General features: G+C 37.5%; 3 protein-coding genes across 6 annotated transcripts; 2 read left to right on the forward strand and 1 right to left on the reverse strand.

Annotated features, from left to right (window-relative positions):
• Positions 1 to 1004: 1004 nt before the first annotated feature.
• tdg.2 (thymine DNA glycosylase, tandem duplicate 2) lies at positions 1005 to 5208 on the forward strand. Of its 2 annotated transcripts, XM_074677571.1 has the most exons (11): positions 1011 to 1112; positions 1351 to 1418; positions 2137 to 2477; positions 2719 to 2921; positions 3064 to 3133; positions 3519 to 3654; positions 3864 to 3946; positions 4029 to 4123; positions 4197 to 4368; positions 4476 to 4632; positions 4789 to 5208. In XM_074677571.1, the coding sequence occupies exons 2-10, from the start codon at positions 1363 to 1365 to the stop codon at positions 4580 to 4582; spliced, it is 1263 nt and encodes a 420-aa protein (XP_074533672.1). In that variant the 5' UTR covers positions 1011 to 1112; positions 1351 to 1362; the 3' UTR covers positions 4583 to 4632; positions 4789 to 5208. The 2 variants fall into 2 exon arrangements, with proteins under 2 accessions (XP_074533674.1, XP_074533672.1); XM_074677573.1 differs by lacking the exon at positions 1351 to 1418 and having other exon boundaries at positions 1005 to 1112.
• A 712-nt stretch (positions 5209 to 5920) lies between these two features.
• Positions 5921 to 12656, forward strand: LOC141795926 (G/T mismatch-specific thymine DNA glycosylase-like). Of its 3 annotated transcripts, XM_074676704.1 has the most exons (11): positions 5921 to 6055; positions 6655 to 6729; positions 8117 to 8283; positions 8470 to 8771; positions 8854 to 8923; positions 9150 to 9285; positions 9410 to 9492; positions 9591 to 9685; positions 11260 to 11431; positions 11518 to 11664; positions 11800 to 12599. In XM_074676704.1, the coding sequence occupies exons 2-11, from the start codon at positions 6671 to 6673 to the stop codon at positions 11925 to 11927; spliced, it is 1359 nt and encodes a 452-aa protein (XP_074532805.1). In that variant the 5' UTR covers positions 5921 to 6055; positions 6655 to 6670; the 3' UTR covers positions 11928 to 12599. The 3 variants fall into 3 exon arrangements, with proteins under 3 accessions (XP_074532805.1, XP_074532806.1, XP_074532807.1); XM_074676705.1 differs by lacking the exon at positions 6655 to 6729; XM_074676706.1 differs by lacking the exon at positions 5921 to 6055 and having other exon boundaries at positions 6659 to 6729; positions 11800 to 12656.
• Positions 12657 to 14824: 2168 nt separating this feature from the next.
• On the reverse strand, positions 14825 to 22192 carry LOC141796636 (patatin-like phospholipase domain-containing protein 2). The gene is made up of 9 exons (XM_074677864.1): positions 22006 to 22192; positions 18600 to 18832; positions 18457 to 18522; positions 18159 to 18368; positions 18014 to 18074; positions 17754 to 17936; positions 15281 to 15422; positions 15094 to 15192; positions 14825 to 15008 (listed from the first exon to the last, which is right to left on the reverse strand). Exons 1-9 carry the CDS (start codon positions 22190 to 22192, stop codon positions 14825 to 14827), a joined length of 1365 nt encoding a protein of 454 aa, XP_074533965.1.
• Positions 22193 to 22393: the final 201 nt, after the last annotated feature.

Below are 22393 nucleotides of genomic sequence, written 5' to 3' on the forward strand. Positions count from 1 at the left end.
TGAGTTTTCAATCAAGAGTGATGGTCTTAATAAAATATGCTATCTTCGGCCATTGTGTTCTTCTATTGAATAAATTCATGTAGGTACTGTCGTACATACAAGACCTGTCGCCGTCTGGTGGTGATTTGTAAAAATTAATACAGAGAGGTTTAAATGATGTCAAATAAGAATTTTATTTTTTATTTTACACTGCATGAGCTTTTTTTTGAAAATTGACTCCCTTTTAAAGTTTATGTTTCACGTTTGCAAAAAACAGTAAATAAAACATGATGTACTCACCTTCAAAGCTCATATTTTGTAGAAATTGACATAACTCACACTGTTTAGGGTTACTTCTGATATTGGAATCTATGACGATAACCCTGTTTATTTTTCCTTTTTTTTGAGGGGTCAAGCTTAAGTGTCAGACCCCATCGCACAAATGTATGCTTGAAGAAAAAAATGTATTAGCTATTAAATTATTTTTAAACGATCAAGTACTAAAATCAAATGTGTCAGAAAGAAAAGCACTGCGATAGGGGGATGACAGGGTCCAACAAGATAGTTTAATTAAACATTTAGTGAGAAACATGCATTTCAAACACGTTATATTAAATAATAATTTCATAAAAAGGCTAGACTCTATAATTTTCATATTCTTTATAATCATTACGGTTTGATTTTCTTTTTTCACTTAAGAAAGAAGTTTCTCCGTTTATTTATTTATTTATTTATTTATTTATTTATTTATTTATTTATTTATTTAATAGGAGAAGTTTAGATCAGGGACAAAAAACAATCCTGATTTAGGAAATTGTGCTTTTCTTACAGTTTAAAATTCCCTGCACAAGATTAAATGTTAAGATATAAAAATAACCCAACATATTCACAGTGAAAATGTACGTTTCTGGTAGAGTGACCCATAAATACACTGTTTGAATTCACACCGGAAACCAAGCAGTTTAGATTTTTATTTTCTGAGCCTTGCAGTACACCTCCTAGCCAATGGGTGGCAGTATGTATTCATTCAACCATTGGAAACGTTGTACTAGTGTTTAAATGGTCTTTGTTTTGGGAGGATTCCAGGCTCCCCGTCTTCATATTTGAAAACTAAAGAACAGAATGTATGACAGGTATGTTAGTTTCCTCGTATGTATTTATATTCCTCAACCGTAAACGTCTCTTGTGGTTTGAAGGCTGCTCTGGTTTAATTGTTGGTAGCTCACTGTCTGCTAAACCTTCCGTCTTCTCAAAGCAGCGTCCGTCAGTTCCCTTTGTGCACCGAATGTCCATCAAGAAACACTCAATTAATGTTTGTAACATCTATTGATGCATTTGTCAGTACAATGAATGATGATTTATTGAAATAAGTCAACAGTTGAGATGGAAGAAAACCAGTTTACTTCATTGACGGTTCCTTCGGATTATTTTCAGCAATGGTGAGTTGGTGCTGGGGGAAGCAGGTCCTAAGAAAACTTCTCATTTTATCTCCTCGGCGTCTACATTTCATGCATGGGATGGAAAAAAGTCACATTTGACACATCACTCATAATTATACATATATTTAGATGTCTAGTATTGTGGTAGGGCTATGTTTATTATGAAGGATGTTAACCTGAAAACAGCAGAACAAACAGCTGAAGCTCAAAGGAACATTTTAGAAAATGTTGACATGCCACTTAAACATTTCTTTACATGGGGACCAGAAACCTGCAGAGACAGTCAGACAACAATCCAGGCAAATGGAAAGATTACATCCCATTCAGATACTCTACACCTTTACTGTTTTATACAAGCCTTTTAAAATGTTTGTCTTCAGTGGCTTTATAATTGTCAAAGGATAAGAGCATGAAAACACTGATGCTTGAAGCCGTGTTTGTAAATGGAGAGTGATTCTGAGCTATTAAGACAGTGTGAATGAACCTCTCATGCACCAGATAAGATTCAAAGAATACAAACAGGTGTCTGTCAGTGCATCTGTCTTTGTAAGCATTGTCTTGTTAAGTCTACCTCACCCACTTCTCCATGCACCCAACTGGACACCAGCATGATCCGTCGTTACTCGCTGTCCCCAGGTCTTCATTTTTACCCCTGCATCTGTCTCTCCCTCCTCTTTCTAACCATCTTTGTCCTCCCTCACATCCCTTTCTCTTCCAGGTACCAGTCCAGCCAGCAGCACCCTGAGGCGCAGCATGGGATGCCCTATCAAAACACGGGCTATTACACAGAAGGCCCCGGAGATGAGCTCGTCATGGCTGAGCTGTCTGTCCACCGTGAGCCGTCTCTTCATCAGGAACCTGTTAATCAGAATTGTTATCCCCACTTCCAAAACCATTATCAGGAGCAGGTCTACCCACAGCAGCAGCAACACCAGCAGCAGCAGCAGCAGCAGCAGCAGCAGCATCCTGCACAGCTGCATTATCATCAGCAGCAACATGTAACACAGCAACAAGAGCCACAGATTCAGCAACAACCTCAGCCTGCTGCTACACCTCAAGGTAAGGACATTTCTGCTCTTATAACCAAGACAAGCTGTTTTGTGGAGATCTGTATGCAAACACTTTACCAATCAGATCCAATCCAATCCAACTTTATTTGTTAAGCACTTTAAAAAACAACCATAGTGGACGTGGACGTAACATTGCCCGACATATTTTTCACTCATTACCTTTCTTTTCTTGTGTCTCCAAAAGTTGTTTTCTCAGTAACTGACAACATATTCCCTCCTCTCTGTCTTAGCTGCTGTCGCGCCTGTGAAGAAGAAAAGAGGCCGGCCTCCGAAACAGCAGACAGAGGTGGGAAAGGCGCGGGAGGTAGAAGATGAAGTAGAAGCTGCTAAAAAGGCAAAGAGGGTGCTGAACCGCTTTAACGGCATGTCAGTGGCTGAGGTGATGGCCAAAACCCTACCAGACGTCATAACCTACAACCTGGACATCCTCATAGTGAGTTATTTCAGAATTTTTTCCATCTTCAAATCGCTAACTGTGGCTCTTTGGGTTTACTCAGTCTTTGTGTACCTGTTGTATGGTTTCAGACGCAGAGCAATGTCTGCTGCCATGATAACACCTCCATGTTTCTCCTCAGATTGGGATTAACCCAGGACTTTTGTCAGCCTACAAAGGACACCATTACCCTAACCCAGGAAACCATTTCTGTATGTTGAAATTCAGTTTCATTTGTGATGATGGGGAACCAACACCAGCTGTCACTTTTAACTGCTCAGATTTAACCAAACTTTAAAAGATACAGAAGGAAGCAAAGAAATGCCAAGAGTTGTTAAGAAATTATTTAGGCACATTTTGTAGTGTCATCTTATTTATGTTGTCACAAAAATGGGAGTCTCCGGCAAGTTAATAGATTGAGAGGTTGTTGGACAAGTGGACGATCTTTACGCCAACATCAGGACATTTACAAATACAGAAGTCAAAGTCAGTAACATATAATCAAAAAAATAAGGATCCCCATTTCCTTTTCTTTTTTTTATTGTGGCATCAGAAGCTTTCTAAAGTTTAAAATTTAATCGCTGCCTCTTTTTCCAGGGAAATGTCTGTTTCTCTCCGGTTTTACTGAACAGCAGCTTAACTACATGCATGACCAGAGTCTGCCGGAGAAATACAGCATCGGCTTCACCAACATGGTGGAGAGGACCACACCAGGCAGCAAGGATCTCTCCAGGTGAGAAACAAGTATCTAATGAAAAATGTGCAGTCCTCCAGTCATTTAAAGTAACGCCCTGAGTGTGCAATGAATCAAAGATGAAGCAGTAACAGACTAAGATTTAGATTACCAACAGTGACAGGCTTCAGAAAAACAGTCACCCTATGTAATCTGATGAATCTGTATTCATATTTTTCGCTTTTTTTTTTGTTTTGTTTTTGTCTCAGTAAGGAGATCCGTGAAGGGGGAAAACAGTTGCTGGAAAAACTGCAGAAATACAGGCCACTAATAGCAGCGTTTAATGGAAAAGGTACAACAAATGACCTTTCTTTTAAGTTTCCATTTGCCTCTGGAAGAGTTAAACAGTGTGTTCATATTTGTTCTCTCTGCAGGTATTTATGAAATCTTCTGTAAGGAAACGTTTGGTGTGAAAGCGAAGAATCTGGAGTTTGGTCTGCAGCCCTACAGAATCCCAGAAACTGAAACAGTATGTTAAAGCTACCATAAATCTGCAACACTACACAAACAACAATTCTCACGACATAATTTCTCTCATGTAGGTGTGCTACTTGATGCCTTCATCCAGCCCGCGCTGCGCTCAGTTTCCTCGTGCACAGGACAAAGTCCACTTCTACATCAAGCTAAAGGAGCTGAGGGACCAAATGAAAGGCATCACGACCCGCTGTGAGATTGAAGAGACTAAGTACTCATTCGATCTACAGCTAGCCAAAGGTAAACTGTTACATTCTTGCTTTTTAGGACTTTTCAGGAAGACTTTGTCAATATTTTTAAGTGAGAAAGTGAAGAACGAACCTGCTAATGTTGAGCTTTTTCTGCAGAGGATGCAAAGAGGATGGCAATCAAAGAAGAGCAGGTGGATCCAGAGTATGAAAGCTGTGGTCAGCTGCTCAATGATGCAAGTCAAAGCAGCAACTCCTATGACTAACAGGGAAGCAGGAGAGGTGGAAACACAAGTCTGTCCACTGGAACACGCAGGTAGTCAGATTATAACGGGTATTTAAAAAAAAAAAATCTTAACTACTACCATAAATATTAAAACCAAACCACTTTGAGTGATGACTTAAATCCTGATCTAAATCATCTCTAAATCATCTTTTGGGTTGTTCTCATTTGTTTTCTGTGATCATTCAGGAACAGATGTAGCGGTTAACGTGACCTGGAGCCCTGGCAGCTGGATATCTTTGCTCTGCAGATTTCAGATATCATCTGCAATAGAAAAAAAATCATCACTGAGGGGAAGAAATCCTCTGACACCACAAAAAAAGAAGAGTCACAGTTTTTCCTGAAGTATCAGGATGTGACGCACAAGGGAGGAAGTCCCCACATCAGTTACATTTTCTAACTCTCAAACAGACTGTGCTTGTGTTTTGGTGTTATTTTTTATGATTATTTAATGCATTTTGTATGGCATGTGTGTCCAGTGACTTATTTTTGTATTTTTTAAAGAATGATTGTATGATTTAATAGCTGTAAAAAAAAGAAAAGGTAATTGTACTCTGGAATTTCTAATTCATAATTACAGAGTTATTATTAAATCTCTTCTTAAAAGGATGTGTTGTCTTTGTTGTAAGTTTATATCACAGTTGAATGAACATTTTTGGCTATTGATCATATTTTCAGAAACCAAAGATAGTTAACCCTTAATATACTTTACCCAGGAAAACTGGAGGTATTTATCAGGCTATGTAAATCTGTTTTGTGTCTCACCACTTTTGTATTATTGCAATAGTTCACATAGAAATAAACAACTGGCCCCAGCAGAACCTTAAAACTGTGTTTAAATCAAAGCATTCAATGGGGCTCATATTTTCATTTTAATCCAGTGTTTCAAATATCTGTAAATAATAGTCGTAAGCAATATATATATATATATATATATATATATATATATATATATATATATATATATATATATATATATATATATATATATATAAGACCTATAAAACCATACTAAGAAAATGATAAAACAGCCCTTTAAATGTGCCGGACGATCAGCCAATAAGAACCGGTTTTACGGCGTTTTAAAATGCAAGTGGGTCATACCAACAAAAAATAGGGGTGTACGAGTTCTCTTCATAGACTCTTTCGTTTTGATTAATTTCGTTTTTTTTCTTTTAAACATTAAATCCGTAGGATTAACACTAAAATAAATACCATAGTACAAAGTTTTCCCAATCTGGACCTTTAAAATGCTTTCAGGTCTTTTTTTGAGGAATATGGCTTTACTCTTTCACCATTCCGACTTAGGATGTTCCGGTGTCAGAGTTGACTGGCACTGCTGTCATGTCTTTGTTACCTCGGTAGAGGCTACTATGTTGTGAATAGAAGAGCGAAATATATGGGAGAAAATCGTGTTCTGTACAGAAGATAATAACTAAAACGGGCTAAATAACAGGTTTGTTTACGTTTATGTATTGTAGTGAACTGTGTACATTATCTATAGCGGTTTATCACGGGGGATGCGGAACCATTCATCCATGCTAAGTTAGCCTAGCTGTTAGCTGGGGGCTAACATTAGCTGCACTTGTGGCACTACCTCAGGGTTGTACGCGATCCTTATCGTGTTATTACGTTAAAATAAAATATTTCTGATTCACTTGCATCTTTACCCATCGTTGAATTATTATGAATTAATGTTAGAATAGGAAAAAAGCTGGGTTTGACCTGCTTTTGGCTAATCAGAGAGCATATCGTGGAGAAGTTGTAACAGTTGTAGATGTGTAATAGTGGTTTAGTTTGGTGTTTAAATATATTGTTTTACGTTTCTAAAATAGGATTTCGGTATCCTATTTTGATGTATATTCTCCTCTTAGTTCACCGTTGTTGATATTGTTTGTGTTATTGTTTGCCTTTTGTCACCAACTCCTCAGTTTGTCAACAATGCCCTGGCACATGCGTTCAGTTTCACACACTACCAGACTCCTTGTTTGCAAAAATAACGTGTACATAATCTGGCTATGTTTCCTCATCCTGCATATGAATTTATTTATAAAGTCAAACCAACCAAAAGATGGAGGAAAAGCTGAATGGATCATTCCCTGTTGTCTCCCCGGAGTATCTTCATCAGTGGTGAGTCTTCATCCTCACCATAATGTGGCCTTAGAGGAGTCAGGTTGTAACAGCAGACCTCTGAATGCCAAAGTGTGATGAAAATGAAATGAAAGCATGTGCGCCCAGTTTCCCTTTTTACTTTTCTTTTACCATTGTGTATAAAACATATTTTTTTTGCAACTGAAATTGTGATTTAGAGTGCTGTGCACATATTTGTGTTTTGTTGACTTGAGTGTAAATGCGTATAGAACTAAACTTGTCTTTACTAACTATTGTTTTTGATGCTAACAATCTGTGTTTCTCATGTGGATTGAAAGGCTGTTGTAGTGATTTGCATCCAAACTCCTATTAATCTGTCAATGTTTATTTATATATCACCAATTCATAAAAATGCTATTGTAAGATTCTTTAAAAACAGCAGTTTGAGACAGTTCAAATAGATTTATGTTAGATAGACACCTGAGACTGTGTTTGGGTTGGAGACCAGGATACAGAAAGAAAGTAAGTAAGAAAGAAAGAAAGAAAGAAACAAACAAACAAAGAGACACCAAAAACAGAAAAAAAGGAAAGAAAGGAAGAAAAAATACAACACCAGCAATAATGGGGAAGTATGTATACAAATAATGCAAGCACCAGTGTTGTGGATGTAGTCCAAATTAGATTTAAGACTTGCATTACAAATTAGCATATGCCCAACTGGGATAATGCATAGAAAGAAATACTGACAGTGAAACTCTAGAATTACAGGCTCCTTTTAAAGGTTTTGTGAAGACACGTATAGAGAAAATTAAACAAGTTAAATGAAAGCCTGGTACAAATATCCAATAGTACCAGAGTGTTGTAATGACACACGTGACAGAAGCTGATAGTAGATTTAGAAATTTATGAAAAAAGGTTACAAAAAGAAGAAAGAGACGGAACGTAGTAGTAGCTGTGGGTTATATTAGATGTTATTAATGCATATATGCCATATGATAAAATGGTTGAGCAACAAAGTGAGCCTTCAGTTTTTGATCATAATTGAAAAGCATTATTCCAAGAAATGTCTGTAGTAATAAGATGACTGAACTTGATGTAAAATTTCACCAAAAACTGAAGAAATGTTTTCAGCTCAGTCAGCTTGCTCAATACAGTTTAAGATTATTAAGTAGAGCCAAAATTCTGCTAATCTAAAAAAAAAACAGGGTCAAAACTCAGATCAGAAAGTTGTAGTAAAGGAGTTTAGTTTGGTTTAGTTTTATGAAAAAAAAAAAAATACACCACATGACTTCACACCTCATCAAATACAGAAATTAAACATATGAAGTACATCTTCAAGACTGTAACTTTGTACACCGGCTGCCTGATGTCTTGTTGTCTTTTTTATTACTTTTTCTTTTCTTTGTATGTTATTTGTCCACCACAGGGTTCAGTCTGCACAGCAGTTTCAGGCTCTCCAGGCCCAATATTCAGGCTTCAACCCCAACAATCAGTATCCCTACCCAGAGGGGAAGCCGGAGGAGGGAGCCTGGGAACACATGGCTAATCCAGAACCCATGATGGATCAGCAGGAGCCTGCTAACCTGGCTAAACGTACAAAAATCCATATACGACAAACATATTTAGTATTTTTAGTAGTAGAACACATAGTTTCAAGTCCTTTTGTGGTTTGCATAGAGGTTTGATTAGAAGCTTCAACATGGTATGAAAGTGATAGAGTGCATTTAGGGCTCAGCCAGTTCTTCCTGCTGAAATCTCCTCTCCAAACTTGTCTCCTAGCGCCTCCCAAAAAAAGAGGCAGACAAGCACAGCCTAAAGAACCCAAGGCACCCAAACCTCCTAAGGTCCCCAAGGCCCCAAAGCCACCAAAACCACCTAAGGACCCAAATGCACCCAAAGCCAAACCAGGCCCAAAGCCCAAAAAGGCTGCAGAGGGTCCAACAGACGGGAAGCAGGAAAAGATCGATGAGAGCTTCAAGAAGGTGAAGAGGAAAATCGACCGTTTCAAGGGAATGTCTGAAGAGGAAGTCATGAAAAAGACTCTGCCTGACCTGCTGGATTACAACCTGGACTATGTCATTGTAAGACTCCTATTTACACTGTAATCTCAGAGCTATACATTTGAGTTTGAATGCTTCTAAAAGATGCTCTGTTATTTTACAGATTGGCATCAACCCAGGACTGATGGCAGCTTTCATTGGACGGTGGTTTCCAGGTCCTGGAAATCATTTCTGTGAGTTATGGGACAAGAACAATCTTGTGGCGTTTAGAGTGAAAACAAAACAAAAAAAAATCTAGTTTGAAAAATTACTTTAGGGATCACAACTACATCAATTTTCAAATGTTTTTAAAGTTGCATGCTTATTTGATTTCGTCTTTGACGTTTTGAAGAAGTTCAGAAATTGTGATAACCACAGAGAAACCATTAAGTTAAGAAAAGTTATTGTTTTGATTTCCAGGGAAGTGCCTGTTTCTGTCTGGATTCACTGAGGAGCAGCTAAACCACATGCACGACACCACCCTGCCTGTCAAATACAAAATGGGCTTCACCAACATGGTTGCAAGGGCGACACCTGGAAGCAAAGACCTCTCAAGGTAGAAAAAAAAGCACAAGTTGTGCTAAAGTTACTTAAAAAAAAAGAATCCTACCAACAGACAACTGTAAGCTTCGAGGTTTTGGGAATGTTTCTTTGAAAATGTTAACCTTTTGTCTCTTCAGTAAAGAGCTGCGAGAAGGAGGCAAAATTCTTGTAGAGAAGTTGAAGAAGTACAAACCTCTGATAGCTGTTTTCAATGGAAAATGTAACAGCTCTTTAACATTTTACATCACACTTTTTACAAGTTTAATTGAAAGTAACAGTGACACTAACTAAACTTTTCTTTTCTCTTTCTCTTAAAAGGCATCTATGAAATGTTTTGCAGAGAGATGTTTGGTAAAAAACCAACAAAGCTTGAATTTGGTTTGCAGCCTCACAGGGTCCCAGACTGTGATGTGGTGAGCACGATCATTTTGGATTCCTTTGCTATTGATCAAATTCATCCTCATTTTCCAGATTGGCTTCTTTAAATTACTGCATTTACGTTCAGGTTTGTTAATATTTTGTACTGAGCTGATCATGATAACATACTTATAATCATTATGAGATAAAACTGCAAGGCTGTCTGGCACAAATTCTGTTGTAGGAGCCATAAATTTATTGTTTGTTTTTGTTTTTCTGGGGCGAGCATGTTAATTGGTGTGTGGTTAATTGTTGGTAGGGGGTGGAGATAAAAGGTCATTTCCTTTATTAGGAAGTCACCTGTCATGGTTAGGGTGGAATGGATGAGAGAGTAGGATCCCACCGTTAAAATCCTTTTTTTTTTCCACGTTACTGTCAGTTTGTTATAATTTTAATATCTTCCGCAATAAAAGGTCAAGCGTTTGTCGAGTCGGACGTTTTATCAGGCCCAAACTCAGCCTCTCACTGATTTTTTTGTTTCTTGAAAGTCACTACATCTGCTGACATATAAAGAACGTAAACAAGCAAAATCTCAAAATCAGGTCTGTCCAGTAACCTTTGATCTTACTCCTTCGAGAAAATGGAAGCAGTTCACCAGATCCGGCTTCTAATAATTTAAACACAGGTGTGAACAGAAAAGGCGACACCTGAGCTTGGGGTCATGACGTCTCAGCTGTGTCCGCCTTCCACCTAAAGAGGGTGTACAGGAAGAATAATTAACTGCAAATTTAATTAAAATGCAGAAAAATTGAATACAGCTCCTACAGTATTTGTTTCATTTCTAAACATTTTCGTCTGCAAATATTTCCTGTAAATATCTGTAAACCTGTCTGACACGCTTGAGCAAAAAATCTGATCCTGAGAGTAAGAGTAAACTAGAAAAGCACTTAAAGAGTGCAGACCTGCGCCAAACAAACTGTGATTGTCACCAACACTTTAGTCCTACTTTAATTTTATACTCCCTTTCAGCAGACTGTCTGCTACAGTTTGGTGTTAGTTGCAGGTTTGTACAATAATTTGTTACCTGACATAGTTGAAAATTATGATGACCCAGTTCATATTTCATATTCTGGATCTTAGTATCCAGAATATTGCCAGGATCTGGAAATTATGGTGACCTTGTCTTGTATTGTTTTGCAAAGCAATCCAAACATTTATTGTGGAGTTGTATACACATATGGTGAACACAGCCCCATCTCACAATGGTAAAGAATCCTTAAAAAAAATACTGGATCCACACGGTGATCCAGATCACCTCCAAAATTTAGTCACTTCTTCCTTATCCTATTTTGAACATTTCCTGAAAATTTCATCAAGATCCGTTCATTAGTTTTTCAGTTATGTTGTTCAAACAAACAGACAAACCCTCCCAAAATCATAATCTCCTTGGTGGGGGTTTTAAATAAATGGACAATCACAACAATAAACCTTAAATAAAAGTTTTTCAGGGCCCGGGCTTGTGTTTAATGCATGTTTCACACTCTCTTTTCCATGTTTTCCCTCTTACTTGTCAGTCTTATAAGTAGATCCAAAGGCCAAAAAAGTCAATCTAGGTGTTTTTCCCCCACAGGCTCTGTACCTAATGCCTTCCTCCAGCGCTCGCTGCGCTCAGTTCCCTCGTGCTCAGGACAAAGTTCACTTCTACATCAAACTGAGGGAGCTCAGAGATCAGCTGAAGGGCGTCCAGAAAACCACAGAAGTCCAGGAGGTGGAGTACACGTTTGACCTGGTGAAGGCCAAGGGTGAGTACAGGATCTCATGACCTGAGTATGATCTCCCATCCAGGTCTGATCATGTTTCACGTTCACTTCTCTTTTTACACCAATAGAGGACGCCAAGAGGATGGCCATCAAGGAGGAGCAGTATGATCCTGGTTATGAAGATGCCTACGGAGGAGCGTACGCAGAGGGAGGAGCTACAGAGGCTCAAGGCCAGACCAATGGTCACTGTACATTCTCATCAGGGGAAAACAGAGGTATCATTAACATCTTTCACATTACATTCTGATTTTTTGTGTACGTGGTAAAAAGATCAGAATTAGCACAAGAAAACCTCAGTTGTGCCACGTCTTTCCCAACAAAGTCCTTCAGTTTGTGTTGTCTGTGTTCAGAAGGAGCACAGGAGGCCAGCACGTCACAGCTAGCAGAGGGCCAGCTGCCAGACGGGCAGTGGATGACTCAATCCTTCGCAGACCAGATCCCAGACATCAGCGGCGGACCGAAGGAGGACGCTGTATGAGAAGAGCGACTGCACTGAAGAGCAGAGAGCTGTCAGTTTTTAGGCTTTTAACCTTTTTCTTAGTGTAGATGGACTTGTTAGAGATTTTGCAGATATTCTTTCTGCACTTTTTATTTGTTTTTTTTCTCGGTCTTGTGTACATGTACGATCACCTTCACAGCAGTCCTTTTAAAAATGTGAAATCAGGGACTTGACAATGACGATGCTGGGCTGCTCTCAGAGGAGATCATGTATTTAAACCTTTGTACTGTAACATACTGCACTGTGATGCAGTACGTTTAAACATTCACGCCTACTGTTTTGACAGTAGACACACTCTGGATGATTCTTTTTCAGCTCGACAGATCCATGTGGGTCTGTTTGATCCGGTGTGGTTTGAGGATTCAGCATTAATACTCGTCTATTTTATTTTATGGTGCTATGAACTGACCTCGGTGCAAAGATCACTCTATAAAACCAATCTCATTGTTTATGTCAGAAGAAACTTCTGGCAAGCCTTTTCACAATGATGTTACAAAACTCAAACAGGTTTTATTTTGAAATGTTTTTATCACTTGACTGTTTTATGATGTTTAGCATTATGTTTTGTATGTTTATGAAAATGTCATTCTTGAGGAATTTTATGAAACACATGCCCATTAAAATATCCTGATAATGCTTTTTCTAAATTATTGGATTCAGTCTTTTGAGGTTTGAGAGCCTGATGTGGAGAGCAAAGAAGCGTGTTTTCTCTGCTGCACTGTAAACCCCAAAGTTCAAACTACTCAGTTGGATTAAGCTATGAAAACTTGAAATCAGTGTTAAAACTGATGATTTCTGAGTAGATTTAACTTTTGTTACTGTTTGAGTAAGCACAACTTGAAATCATTAGTTTCTGTGACTGCGTTTTGTAACCGTGAGTGAAGAGGGGACCAAGGTTGTAATGGTTAACTAAAACGAAACTAAAAAGGAAAACTAAAATATAAAATACATTGCAGTTAACTCAAACTAATAAAAACTAGAAAAGAAAACAAAAACGATAAGTAAACTAAAACTGTATCTTGTGTTCACAAAACTAACTGAAACTAACCAAAATTAAAGAAAAAATGTCCTTAGTTTTAGTTTCTGACAATACTAATAGCTTTTAGGATTTAAATTAATCCGACACATTTTCCCAACCAATTTTACAACAGTTTTCAGCAGTTGTCAGTGCTGTACGGCACCATCACAGCGACGTACTGGGACGTGCTTGTTTACTGCACTGACTGGCTGTGCGCTGCACTGCGACCAAACGTAGAGGAGCAATGAATCAGAGCATCTGTAATAGTTTAATTGTTACAGAGTCCAAGTTTTTATTTATTGAAGCTCAAATTATATTGTTTTTTTATAATTTCTGTTAATATTATTTTTATGTAATTTATGTATATTTTTTTATACTAGATTTATATTATTTTCTTGTGTTTAAGGCAGCAGCCAACAGTTCAGTATCAGCATTGACTGAGCAGTGAGCACTATGTTGGACTTGAAAATAAACAGTATTACAAAATATTTACTCTGACCTTTTTCAATCCTGCACCTGGTTAATAAGGTATGAAAAAAACTAAAACTAAACTAAAACTAAGCCTTGTTGCAAAAATCAAAACTAAATAAAAACTAGAATGGCCGCTCTAAAACTAATTAAAACTAAACTGTAATGGGAAAAAAAATGTCAAAAGTAACTTAAACTAAACTATTATGACAAATCTAAAACTATTATAACCTTGGAAGGGACGCAGTCTATATGAGACCCTGCTGTACTTCTGGTTGTGCGGAAGCGGCACAGGTTGGCTGTGCTCCTTATGGCACAGACGGTTTGTCTGTGCGTCACAGCACGGACCAGCTGTCTGTGCTCAAGGGGGTGTGGACTGGCTGTGTCAAAAATAAATAAATTAATATATCTTTTTATATTTTCAAAATTGGCCTAAATAGCATGATAGTCCGGTAAGGCATACTGCAAAAGTCAATAGGTACAAGACCCTGTGCCATGGAGCACAGACCACCAGTCAGCGCCATGGGGCTCAGACAACCTGTGCCCCCTGAAGAACAATATTTCAATGTACAGCAGGGCTTCATATCTACTGCCTTCCCTCCTCACTCACGGTTACTAAAGTTATGAAATGAAAGCTAATTTTTGTTGTGACAGCGTTTGTAACCATGAGTGAGGAGGGAACGCTGTGGATATGAGACCCAGCTGTTCTTTAAAATGTTATTTAATCGAGTTGTTCCAATCTGCTTCAATTTTTTTAATCATTACTGTTATTTAATTCATGAGCCAAATTTATTGATATCACATCGTTCAGTTTTGAGTAAGGTCAACTTATGTTTTACAGTGATATGCAACATTTTTTAACATTACTTTATATTTTGACTTGTAACAAATAAGCATCAGGTTTATTTGATTGAAGACTTTTAGTAGAAAGATTTTCCACAATATTCGTAACTGCTTTAGATGTTGAGTTAAACTAACTTAAGTTTCATATTTCATTACTTAGTTACTCAACTTATCCGGGTTTACAGTGTGGTCTGACCGCCTGTTTCAGACGAGGAACTCGTCGATCTACATGGTTAGGCCTCTGCTTTGGATCAGGGCTACACAGATCTACTACTGTGTTTGCTGTGAACTCGTCTCTTAAAGATTGCATCGACTCAAAAGAAGGTCAGGGTATTTTACTTTAAAAAATACAATCAGTGATTTAACATGAGCATTGGTCAGCACTCTGGTGAAAATAACTACTACATGACATATTCACAACAAACACAAAGTTTAGAGATTCTGAAAGAAACAAGTTTAGCTGCTCTGTTGCAGACTTAGGAAAAAAACACCAACACATATGCAACTTTTATAAAAGTGTAACATCCCTCCTCCTGGTGTGTGGCTGTTAACTTCTGTGCTTTAAAGTCACCCCGCCGTTTGCAGAAGTGTTTGTTGTCAGGAGGTTAAACGGACCCCCAGAGGTAGAGTTGAGGTAGAACTGGTCCATGTGACTGTTGTTTTCCATGTGAGGAAATTTGTAGGAGTTTGAGGGGATTGTTGAGGTCAAAGGTCCCGGTCTCGTCTCAGTCCTGAGGAGAAAACAGTGAAGAAAACATGTTAGAGATTAAGAAACTACTTTATAATGTTGAGGTTTGTTTTTAAGGGTGCACACACCTGACAGAGGCTTCACCTTTTTGGCTCCATGTCGTCCTGCACAGACCTTCATTCAGCATCAGCAGCCTGCAAACCACAGTGCAGCCCGATAACATCAGTCTGTCAGGATAAGATCCAAGAAAAATAAAAACAGTTTAGAGCAAATAATTTTAGACTGTTACTGTTTTCTTTGTGATTTTATCTTCACCTTCTGATGAGTAAGAGGAGCAGCTCAAAGGGAAGCAGCAGCAGCATCAATAGACTCAGAAACACTCTCACAGGAAGGAATTCAGAGAGCTGAGACCACCGAGAGTCACTGGTATGGCTCTCCCTGCACGCCGCACACAGCACTAACAACAAAGATACACAAACACAGAGAAAAACTTTAAGAAAAAGTTTTTTTTTTAACTATGTTTTTGCTTATACTTAAACTAATATTGCACAGAACAGAGGTGGAGATTATATCATACATTAGATAACTCTGAAACAATAAGAATACTAAGAACAAAAATGTATTAGATCACAGAGGGTTATGACGTCTTAAAAGTTCAATTTTACAGTGAAATATGTCCAGTCATCCTTGCACAGTCTTCACAAAGAAGATCCTGTAAAGTCAGACTTTGCACATTAATCAGACTTGGATTGAAGCCCAGATCTGCAATGTTACAAAATCATTAGAGCCTCCAGTCCTGTGCATCATATCAGAGGAATGCCATGTGAGTTATGTGAGTCACTTCTCTTATCCAGATGTTTATACAATTTATTTACTCTGTTTTTCTTTCATTTTCATGCAGATTTGGACCTATGGGTCTCAAATAAAGTATTAAGTAAATAATGTAAAGTTCACCCATCATCTGGGAATTTAAACCTTTTCTGAAGGAGATTTGCCTCCAAGTTTGACATGTCTGAAGTCCAGGTGCCCATCACAGGCTTTCGTTCATTTTCTAAGAACTATTATTGGGATGCACTGATTCAACTTTTTTTGTTGCGATACCAATACCAATACCAACACCGATACTGATACTGATCCAATATCAGTGTTAGATAACAACCTGCATGCCCTGCTGTGGGATAAGTCTGGTAATGTTTTGGGTAAAAGGCAAAAATAGGGATGCACAAAATATCGGTTTCAGTATCAGCACCGGCCGATATGTGAAAACGGGCTGATATTAACTAATTGGCTGCCAAACATTTTCAGAGCATCTTAAATGATCTTTAAAGACCTAAATGATATTGTTTTCTATGAATACATAAACACCAAAACTATCTAAGAAGAGTGGAACCTCTTCTTTTATGTCTCTCTTCCTGTTTTTGATCTAAAAAACAGACAAAACGTTCATTTTTATCGCATCTCGGGCGCTCTATCCTTTGACTCTTTCCATGACCTCCGTCATCTTTTCTCACAATCGCGCCGCTCTTTCTCTCTGAACTACCTCCACACATCATCTGTGTCGAGATTTTTTTTGTCTTTTTCTCAACAATACTGATATCTGCAAATGTCGGCTATCGGCCATAACACCAATATTAATCTCGGATATCAAATTTTTCAAATCGGTGCATCCCTAGGCAAAAATGAGAATGAAAATGGAATTACTGATGTTAATATTCATTTAAACTATAAAAAAGATGAATGTTTACCATCAAAACAATTCTTCAGAACGTACACAATTTCTTTTCAAATGTAAACTTTGATATCCTGTTAACTGGTAATGCAGCAAAAAACAAAGCAAATACATCAGAGGCAACACTTTGAATCAAGTAGCAGACAGCGCTGGTTAAAATAATTAAAAAAAAAAAACGGCTGTGAGCTGTTTGCCTGGATCAGCATCATGGATCTCTTCCCACTGACACCGATCGAGCCTTGATACCACCAATCGGTATCGATGCATTCCTAAACTGTATCCCTAACTAGCTTCCATCTTCAAATGTGTAATTTATCTATGGCACAGTAATTAATCATAGTCAAAAATCTGGGAAAATCCACTTTCAAGTGCACAAAGTAAAATAATTGATGTCAAAAATACATCTGGACAGTATGTATGGAAATTTATGATACCTTTATACAATTCTCCAGAGCTAAATAAAAGCAAAAACAAAAGAATTCTGATAGTTGATGTTTTTCAAAATAATATATGTGCTTGAAAAAAGTTAAGATGACAGAAAAAAGGACATAAAGCATGAACAAAGTTACAAAATGGTGCAGAAAAAAAGCCAAAAATTAATGCGTGAAATTCATTCCTAACGCAGGAGAAAAAAATGTCACAAAAAAATCAATTAACGGTAGAAAAAAGTCCTAAAAAGATCAAGATAAACAATCAATTGTGATCCTGTCACAAAAAAATGTGTCATGAGATATCTACCTTTGTGCCTCTATCATAACACTGTGGTGCAGAAAACTGAAGACACACACAGTATCATTGGGTATCGTGAGATATTTTTGGGAACTTGTTACAGATTGTTTTTCTTTAAGAAATCATGAAGAATACATTTTTTGAAAAAGGAGAATTTTTGCCTGGTTGTATTGTTCAAAATTTCAGCAGGGGTCAAAATGAAATGTGGCCCCGAGAAAAAATTAGGACATTTTGGCTATTGATTCTTCTAACACCTAAAATTCCCACTTATTGTTTTAAATGGTTAAAAACCTGTGATATTCTGAAGTCCATCCTTGTTTTCTTCCTCACCTTTCTTGAAGCCAACAGGTAGATTCTCTATGACTTTCAGGTCCAGCCACCCGTGATCTCCCTGATGGGGATTTTGTCCGTTCATTTCCATCTTCTTTGACTCCACCAGCTCACAACAAGCGGGTCCGAATCCTTCCGTCTCTGCCTCCAAACTGGGCTGAGGATGCTGTGATCCAAGCAGATCTGTCACAGGTGGTTGACTAAAAGATCACATGGAAAATTTAAAAACTGTGGAGGAGGATGAAGGTGGAGGAGCTCACCTCTTTCTCTCAGGAAACGAAGAGCATCCAGGTAACCGTTGTGGCAGATCTCAGCCAACTTCTGCAGAAACAAAACATCAGTTCAGTGATGAGGAATGAAGAATAAACTATTTCCACTGCTTTGTCAAATAAAAGATACACTAACTTCAGGTTTAGGAGGTAGGAAGGACGTGCAGACCCGGTGTATGTTGCCAACGTTGACCTGGATGCTGACGTTGCCAAAAGTGGCCTCAAGAAAGTTGAATGTCCCCTCTTTGGGACAGATGTCGCTCTCGCCTGAGAATGGAGCCATGATGATGGTGTTTCTGTGCTCGAACAGAGGCATGTTGTTGCTCAGAGCTCCATCCATGTAGTACTGCAGAAATTCATGAGTCAGTCATTTAAAGATTTATTATTCATGATGGATAAAATGAAGGAAGCAGAATGTAAGGATGTCTGCTCACCACTCCACGGTATGAAGGAGGGATTAAACCACTGTAAAAAGGGAAAAAGCAGCTGCACACGAGCACCTGCAAAGAATGAACAAAACTTCAAATATTCAACTCTGTGTGCACTTTGTTGACTCAGTATCCCAGTTTCATCTTACCTGAATGAGCTCCTCTCTGCTGTCAAATTCTGTCACCAACACATTCTCACAGTCAGACATCCTGGTGAGAGACACACAGAGCCTTCCTGACGCCTTTATGTGAGCGTCTTCTGGAAGTTTCTGCAACAGGAAGTCTTTCGCTGTCCGGAGGAGGCTGAAGGTCGGGTGGAAAACACCCAGAGTGTGTTGTCTGGCTTCTCTGGCTGTGCTCAAAACATCAGCGCAGAACTCTTCTGTGGAGGACACATGTCGCAGACACAGTCATGATAGCATGCAGTACATACTGCAAAAAGATGTTTGACCAGATATTCATCTAACTAAATTTAAACAGTGTTTAGTGATCATTTACTCCACTTGCTGAGAAAGAGGGAGAAGTTTATATAGCAGGGGTCTGCTACCTTTACTTAAATAGGAGCCGTTTTGCCTCAGCTCACCTGGATTTAAGTTATCCCAGAGCCACAAAATCTAATTTATCTTCACAGTAAAAATTATAAGGTGTATAAAATTGTGATAAAGTTAAAATCTACTGAATTATTAGGTAAGCCAGAAGTGTTTTTTTTTTTTTTTTTTTTTTTTTTTTTTAAATAAATGATAGTGTACATGTGATGTCCTAGTTTTTGGATGTTTCATTAATTTTGTAAAAAATGTTTTTTGAAAAATTGAAATTTCAAAAATCTGCAATAAGTGCAATACATTTTGATTTTTTTTTTAAAAGTTGCAAAATTTTCCCCCAATAATTAAAATTTCAAAAAATTTGCAAAAAACTTGAAAATATTTGTAGTTTAAAAAAATTTCAAAACATTAAGTAAAAAATTGCAAAAAAAATTTTTTTTTTGACAAAATTTACAAAACATTTTGACTTTTTAAAAAATTCAAAAAAGTTGAAGCAATTTTTGAATTTTCAAAAGTTTCCAAAAGTTATCAAAAAGTTCAGAAACGTCCAAAATAGTTGAAATAAAAAAAAAGTAAGAGTTTAAAAATTTCAAAAAAATTGCAAATATTAAAAATAAGGAAATGTAAAAAATCTGCAAAAATGTCCAAAGTTTTTGAAAGTATACTTGAATTTGAAAACATATTGATAATGTTCCTCAAATTATTGTTTTTTTGTTGTTGGTGAGGCCGATTAAATTCAACAAAATGTTAATGTATGATTTTATTTAGTGCCAGTGTCTTAAATTATCAATACTCTCTGTAAGAGAAATAAAAAAATCTTTATTTCAAAAATATTTTTCTAAAGCTAAAAGGAGCCACTGCAAAGGAGTCAAAGAGCTGCAGATTTTAGACCTCTGATATACAGTAAGTTATAATAGTGTCATCTTCATAAACAGATACCGGGGTTTCAATGTAGGGTAATGCGATCTAAATTTGGATACAATTCACAATTTAAAAAGGCCCAGGTAAAGAGCCCTGTGGGACACCTCATACTGGGAAAAAGGCTAAAACTGATGTTAATTGTCAGTATTCTTTCGTTCCTGTTTTTCTTGCCACCTTTGGACACTTATCTTGGACACACCTCTCCTGAAAGGAACATGAAAGCTTGTAGCTTGTTTTGCAAAGTTCCTTGTGAGGGCTCTATAATGTCATAAAAGTTGAACTAAAAAATTCTTACTCAGATCTTACTTTTTCCCTGAGGTAACAGTTTTATTTACCTTTTGCATTGCTTCCCTGAGCTGGCTAACTCTCCTCTCTGAGTGATTGAGAGAAAACAGAGAGGGATTGGGTGAGAGGTGTTTCCCCTCATTTGGCCCCACTCTGCTTTGACTCCATGTGACCTCTGGAATTTGCTCCCAATATTACATGGACTGTTAGTGTCAGTGAACCTGTTGGCTAAAGATTACTTGAAGTATCATTGACAAATAATTTTTCTGAGATAACTTATCTCTGACCTCTCTAAAAAACAATAGAGCTGTTATGAATGTAAATTTGCAGTAAACATGTCGGACATAAGAGGAGCTACAGTAACAAATATGTAGGGCTATGTAAGGGTTTTACATTTTATTGAATCAGAATATTTACTTTCATATCTAAACTGATTTTAATTTATTGGAGTGAGTGCAGCTATCCAAAAACAAACAAACAAAAAAAAAACAAAGAGTATCAAACAGTCTGTTTTTTTCTTTTTCTTTTTTTTTTCTATATTTAAAGCTACTGTCAGGAAATGTACTGTTGTGATCTGTGTGATTGCTGTGGATCAATGGTGCTGATTTAGTTTCAGTGTTGTCTTTAAAATAATCAAATCCTGCTATAACTGAACACGCAAACTTTCCATTTTACCAGGAAATGTAAACAAAGCTCCTGTCAGGAACTTTTGGTTTTTGTTGCTCTTGGCGCCACGATTCTGGACGATCTGTGCTGATTTCTTCCCTGTAACTTGTATCTTTTAATTTTAAACCTAACCTTGCTTCATTTTAACAGCGAGGTGTAAGGCTCTTTTAAAATCTTTGCTGTTTCGTCATGTGGTGGTAATCACTGCAGCTGACACCTACCCCCTGCCAGCAGTTTTAAATGTTAAAAATTAGGGTGAAGAAGTTATTTATGTTTATGCTGATGGTTTCTTAAGTACAGAAGGCGAAAAAAAGCCACAAAAAAAAAAGGCCACAAAAAAAACCCTACTATTTTTACTGATAAGAAAGTCACACATTTTCCTCTGAAAAATAGGAATAAAAAAATCCAGACAATTTTTTTCCAGTGGCCCCAATCTTCTTCTGTATTTAAAACTTTGAGGGTTTTATTGAGGTATGACTCAAGTTTTATCTGGTGTTTAACCAAATTAAAACTTTTCAAAGAAGCTTTAAAAAATATAATTCAGTAGGGAGTTTTGTCGTTTTGAATAACAGCATGGTTTTAAGATGATTTAAACAATCAATGCCATGAAGATACTCATAAACCTTAGGAGATACAATATTCTAAGCAATGGTTAACAACTAAGTAGAAAATAATTATCAGAAAATACAGATTTAGTCTATCAGCTTCATCATTGCCACCCAGTTGCTTTCATAGTTAAGGTCATATTCTCAGTTTTTTACAAACCCAAAAGAGGTTTAATTAATTTAATTTAATTTAATTTAATTTAATTTAATTTAATTTAATTTAATTTAATTTAATTTAATTTAATTATTTAATTAAAGGGACAATGCATATTAATTGACATTACAGTAGATATGCCAGAGTTAGCCAAAAGGCTGGTTTTCATCTGTAGTCCCCGGCCAGATGTTTAAGTGGGCGACCTAAAAAGTACAAGAAGGCTCTCAGAATAAAAACAAGGATTTTACTTTAAGGAGCTGCAAGAACTCTAACAGTTTCATTTAGCATGTTTGAGAGTAAATACAACAAAAGAAAGGGTCTAGACAGAAAGGAATAGGGTCAGTTAGTGCCACAAACTTCTTTTCATGCGCTGTAAACTCACCAATGGGAATCCCAACAACCAGAGCTGCGGCCACGAGGCAACCAGAGGAAGCCCCTCCAACCTTTGAGGCTCCATGAACCAGCCGTGGGGCCCTCTCCAGGATACAGCTCAGAGCTCCCAGGTAGTAAACACTCCTGAATCCACATCCTGCAAAAGAGATGTTCCACTCCTCGTCCCAGTCAAACATCTTCCCATCAGCTCAAATCCACATCTCTGTATCTGAAGTCTTTAAATTCACCTGTCAGAGCTCAGCTGGGGTATTTGAATTCCTTCCAGTATTTCCTCAATGAGCTCACTGGCTCCATTCACAGTGAGGTGGGGAGTACCTCTGCTGGCTGTGGTGTAGTGTGGTATTGCGTAACTCACTGGGCTCTGACGTCACTTGTTT

Source organism: Halichoeres trimaculatus, unplaced genomic scaffold, assembly GCF_033239565.1.
Source record: "Halichoeres trimaculatus isolate MK-OKI-2021-1 unplaced genomic scaffold, fHalTri1.1 fHalTri1_scaffold_10, whole genome shotgun sequence".
Taxonomy (NCBI): Eukaryota; Metazoa; Chordata; class Actinopteri; order Labriformes; family Labridae; genus Halichoeres; species Halichoeres trimaculatus.

Bases quoted from the DNA above. Each gene is read 5' to 3' on its own strand.
- LOC141795926 (XM_074676704.1), top strand. From the start codon at position 6,671: ATGGAGGAAAAGCTGAATGGATCATTCCCTGTTGTCTCCCCGGAGTAT. The intron at 8,284-8,469 runs GTACAAAAATCC...CTTGTCTCCTAG, and splicing joins GCCTGCTAACCTGGCTAAAC to CGCCTCCCAAAAAAAGAGGC. The intron at 11,432-11,517 runs GTGAGTACAGGA...TTACACCAATAG, and splicing joins TGACCTGGTGAAGGCCAAGG to AGGACGCCAAGAGGATGGCC.
- LOC141796636 (XM_074677864.1), bottom strand. From the start codon at position 22,192: ATGTTTGACTGGGACGAGGAGTGGAACATCTCTTTTGCAGGATGTGGA. The intron at 18,369-18,456 runs GTGAGCAGACAT...GAATTTCTGCAG, and splicing joins CTCCTTCATACCGTGGAGTG to TACTACATGGATGGAGCTCT. The intron at 18,075-18,158 runs GTTAGTGTATCT...TTGTTTCTGCAG, and splicing joins TCCTACCTCCTAAACCTGAA to AAGTTGGCTGAGATCTGCCA.
- tdg.2 (XM_074677571.1), top strand. From the start codon at position 1,363: ATGGAAGAAAACCAGTTTACTTCATTGACGGTTCCTTCGGATTATTTT. The intron at 2,922-3,063 runs GTGAGTTATTTC...GTTTCTCCTCAG, and splicing joins ACAACCTGGACATCCTCATA to ATTGGGATTAACCCAGGACT. The intron at 4,124-4,196 runs GTATGTTAAAGC...TCTCTCATGTAG, and splicing joins GAATCCCAGAAACTGAAACA to GTGTGCTACTTGATGCCTTC.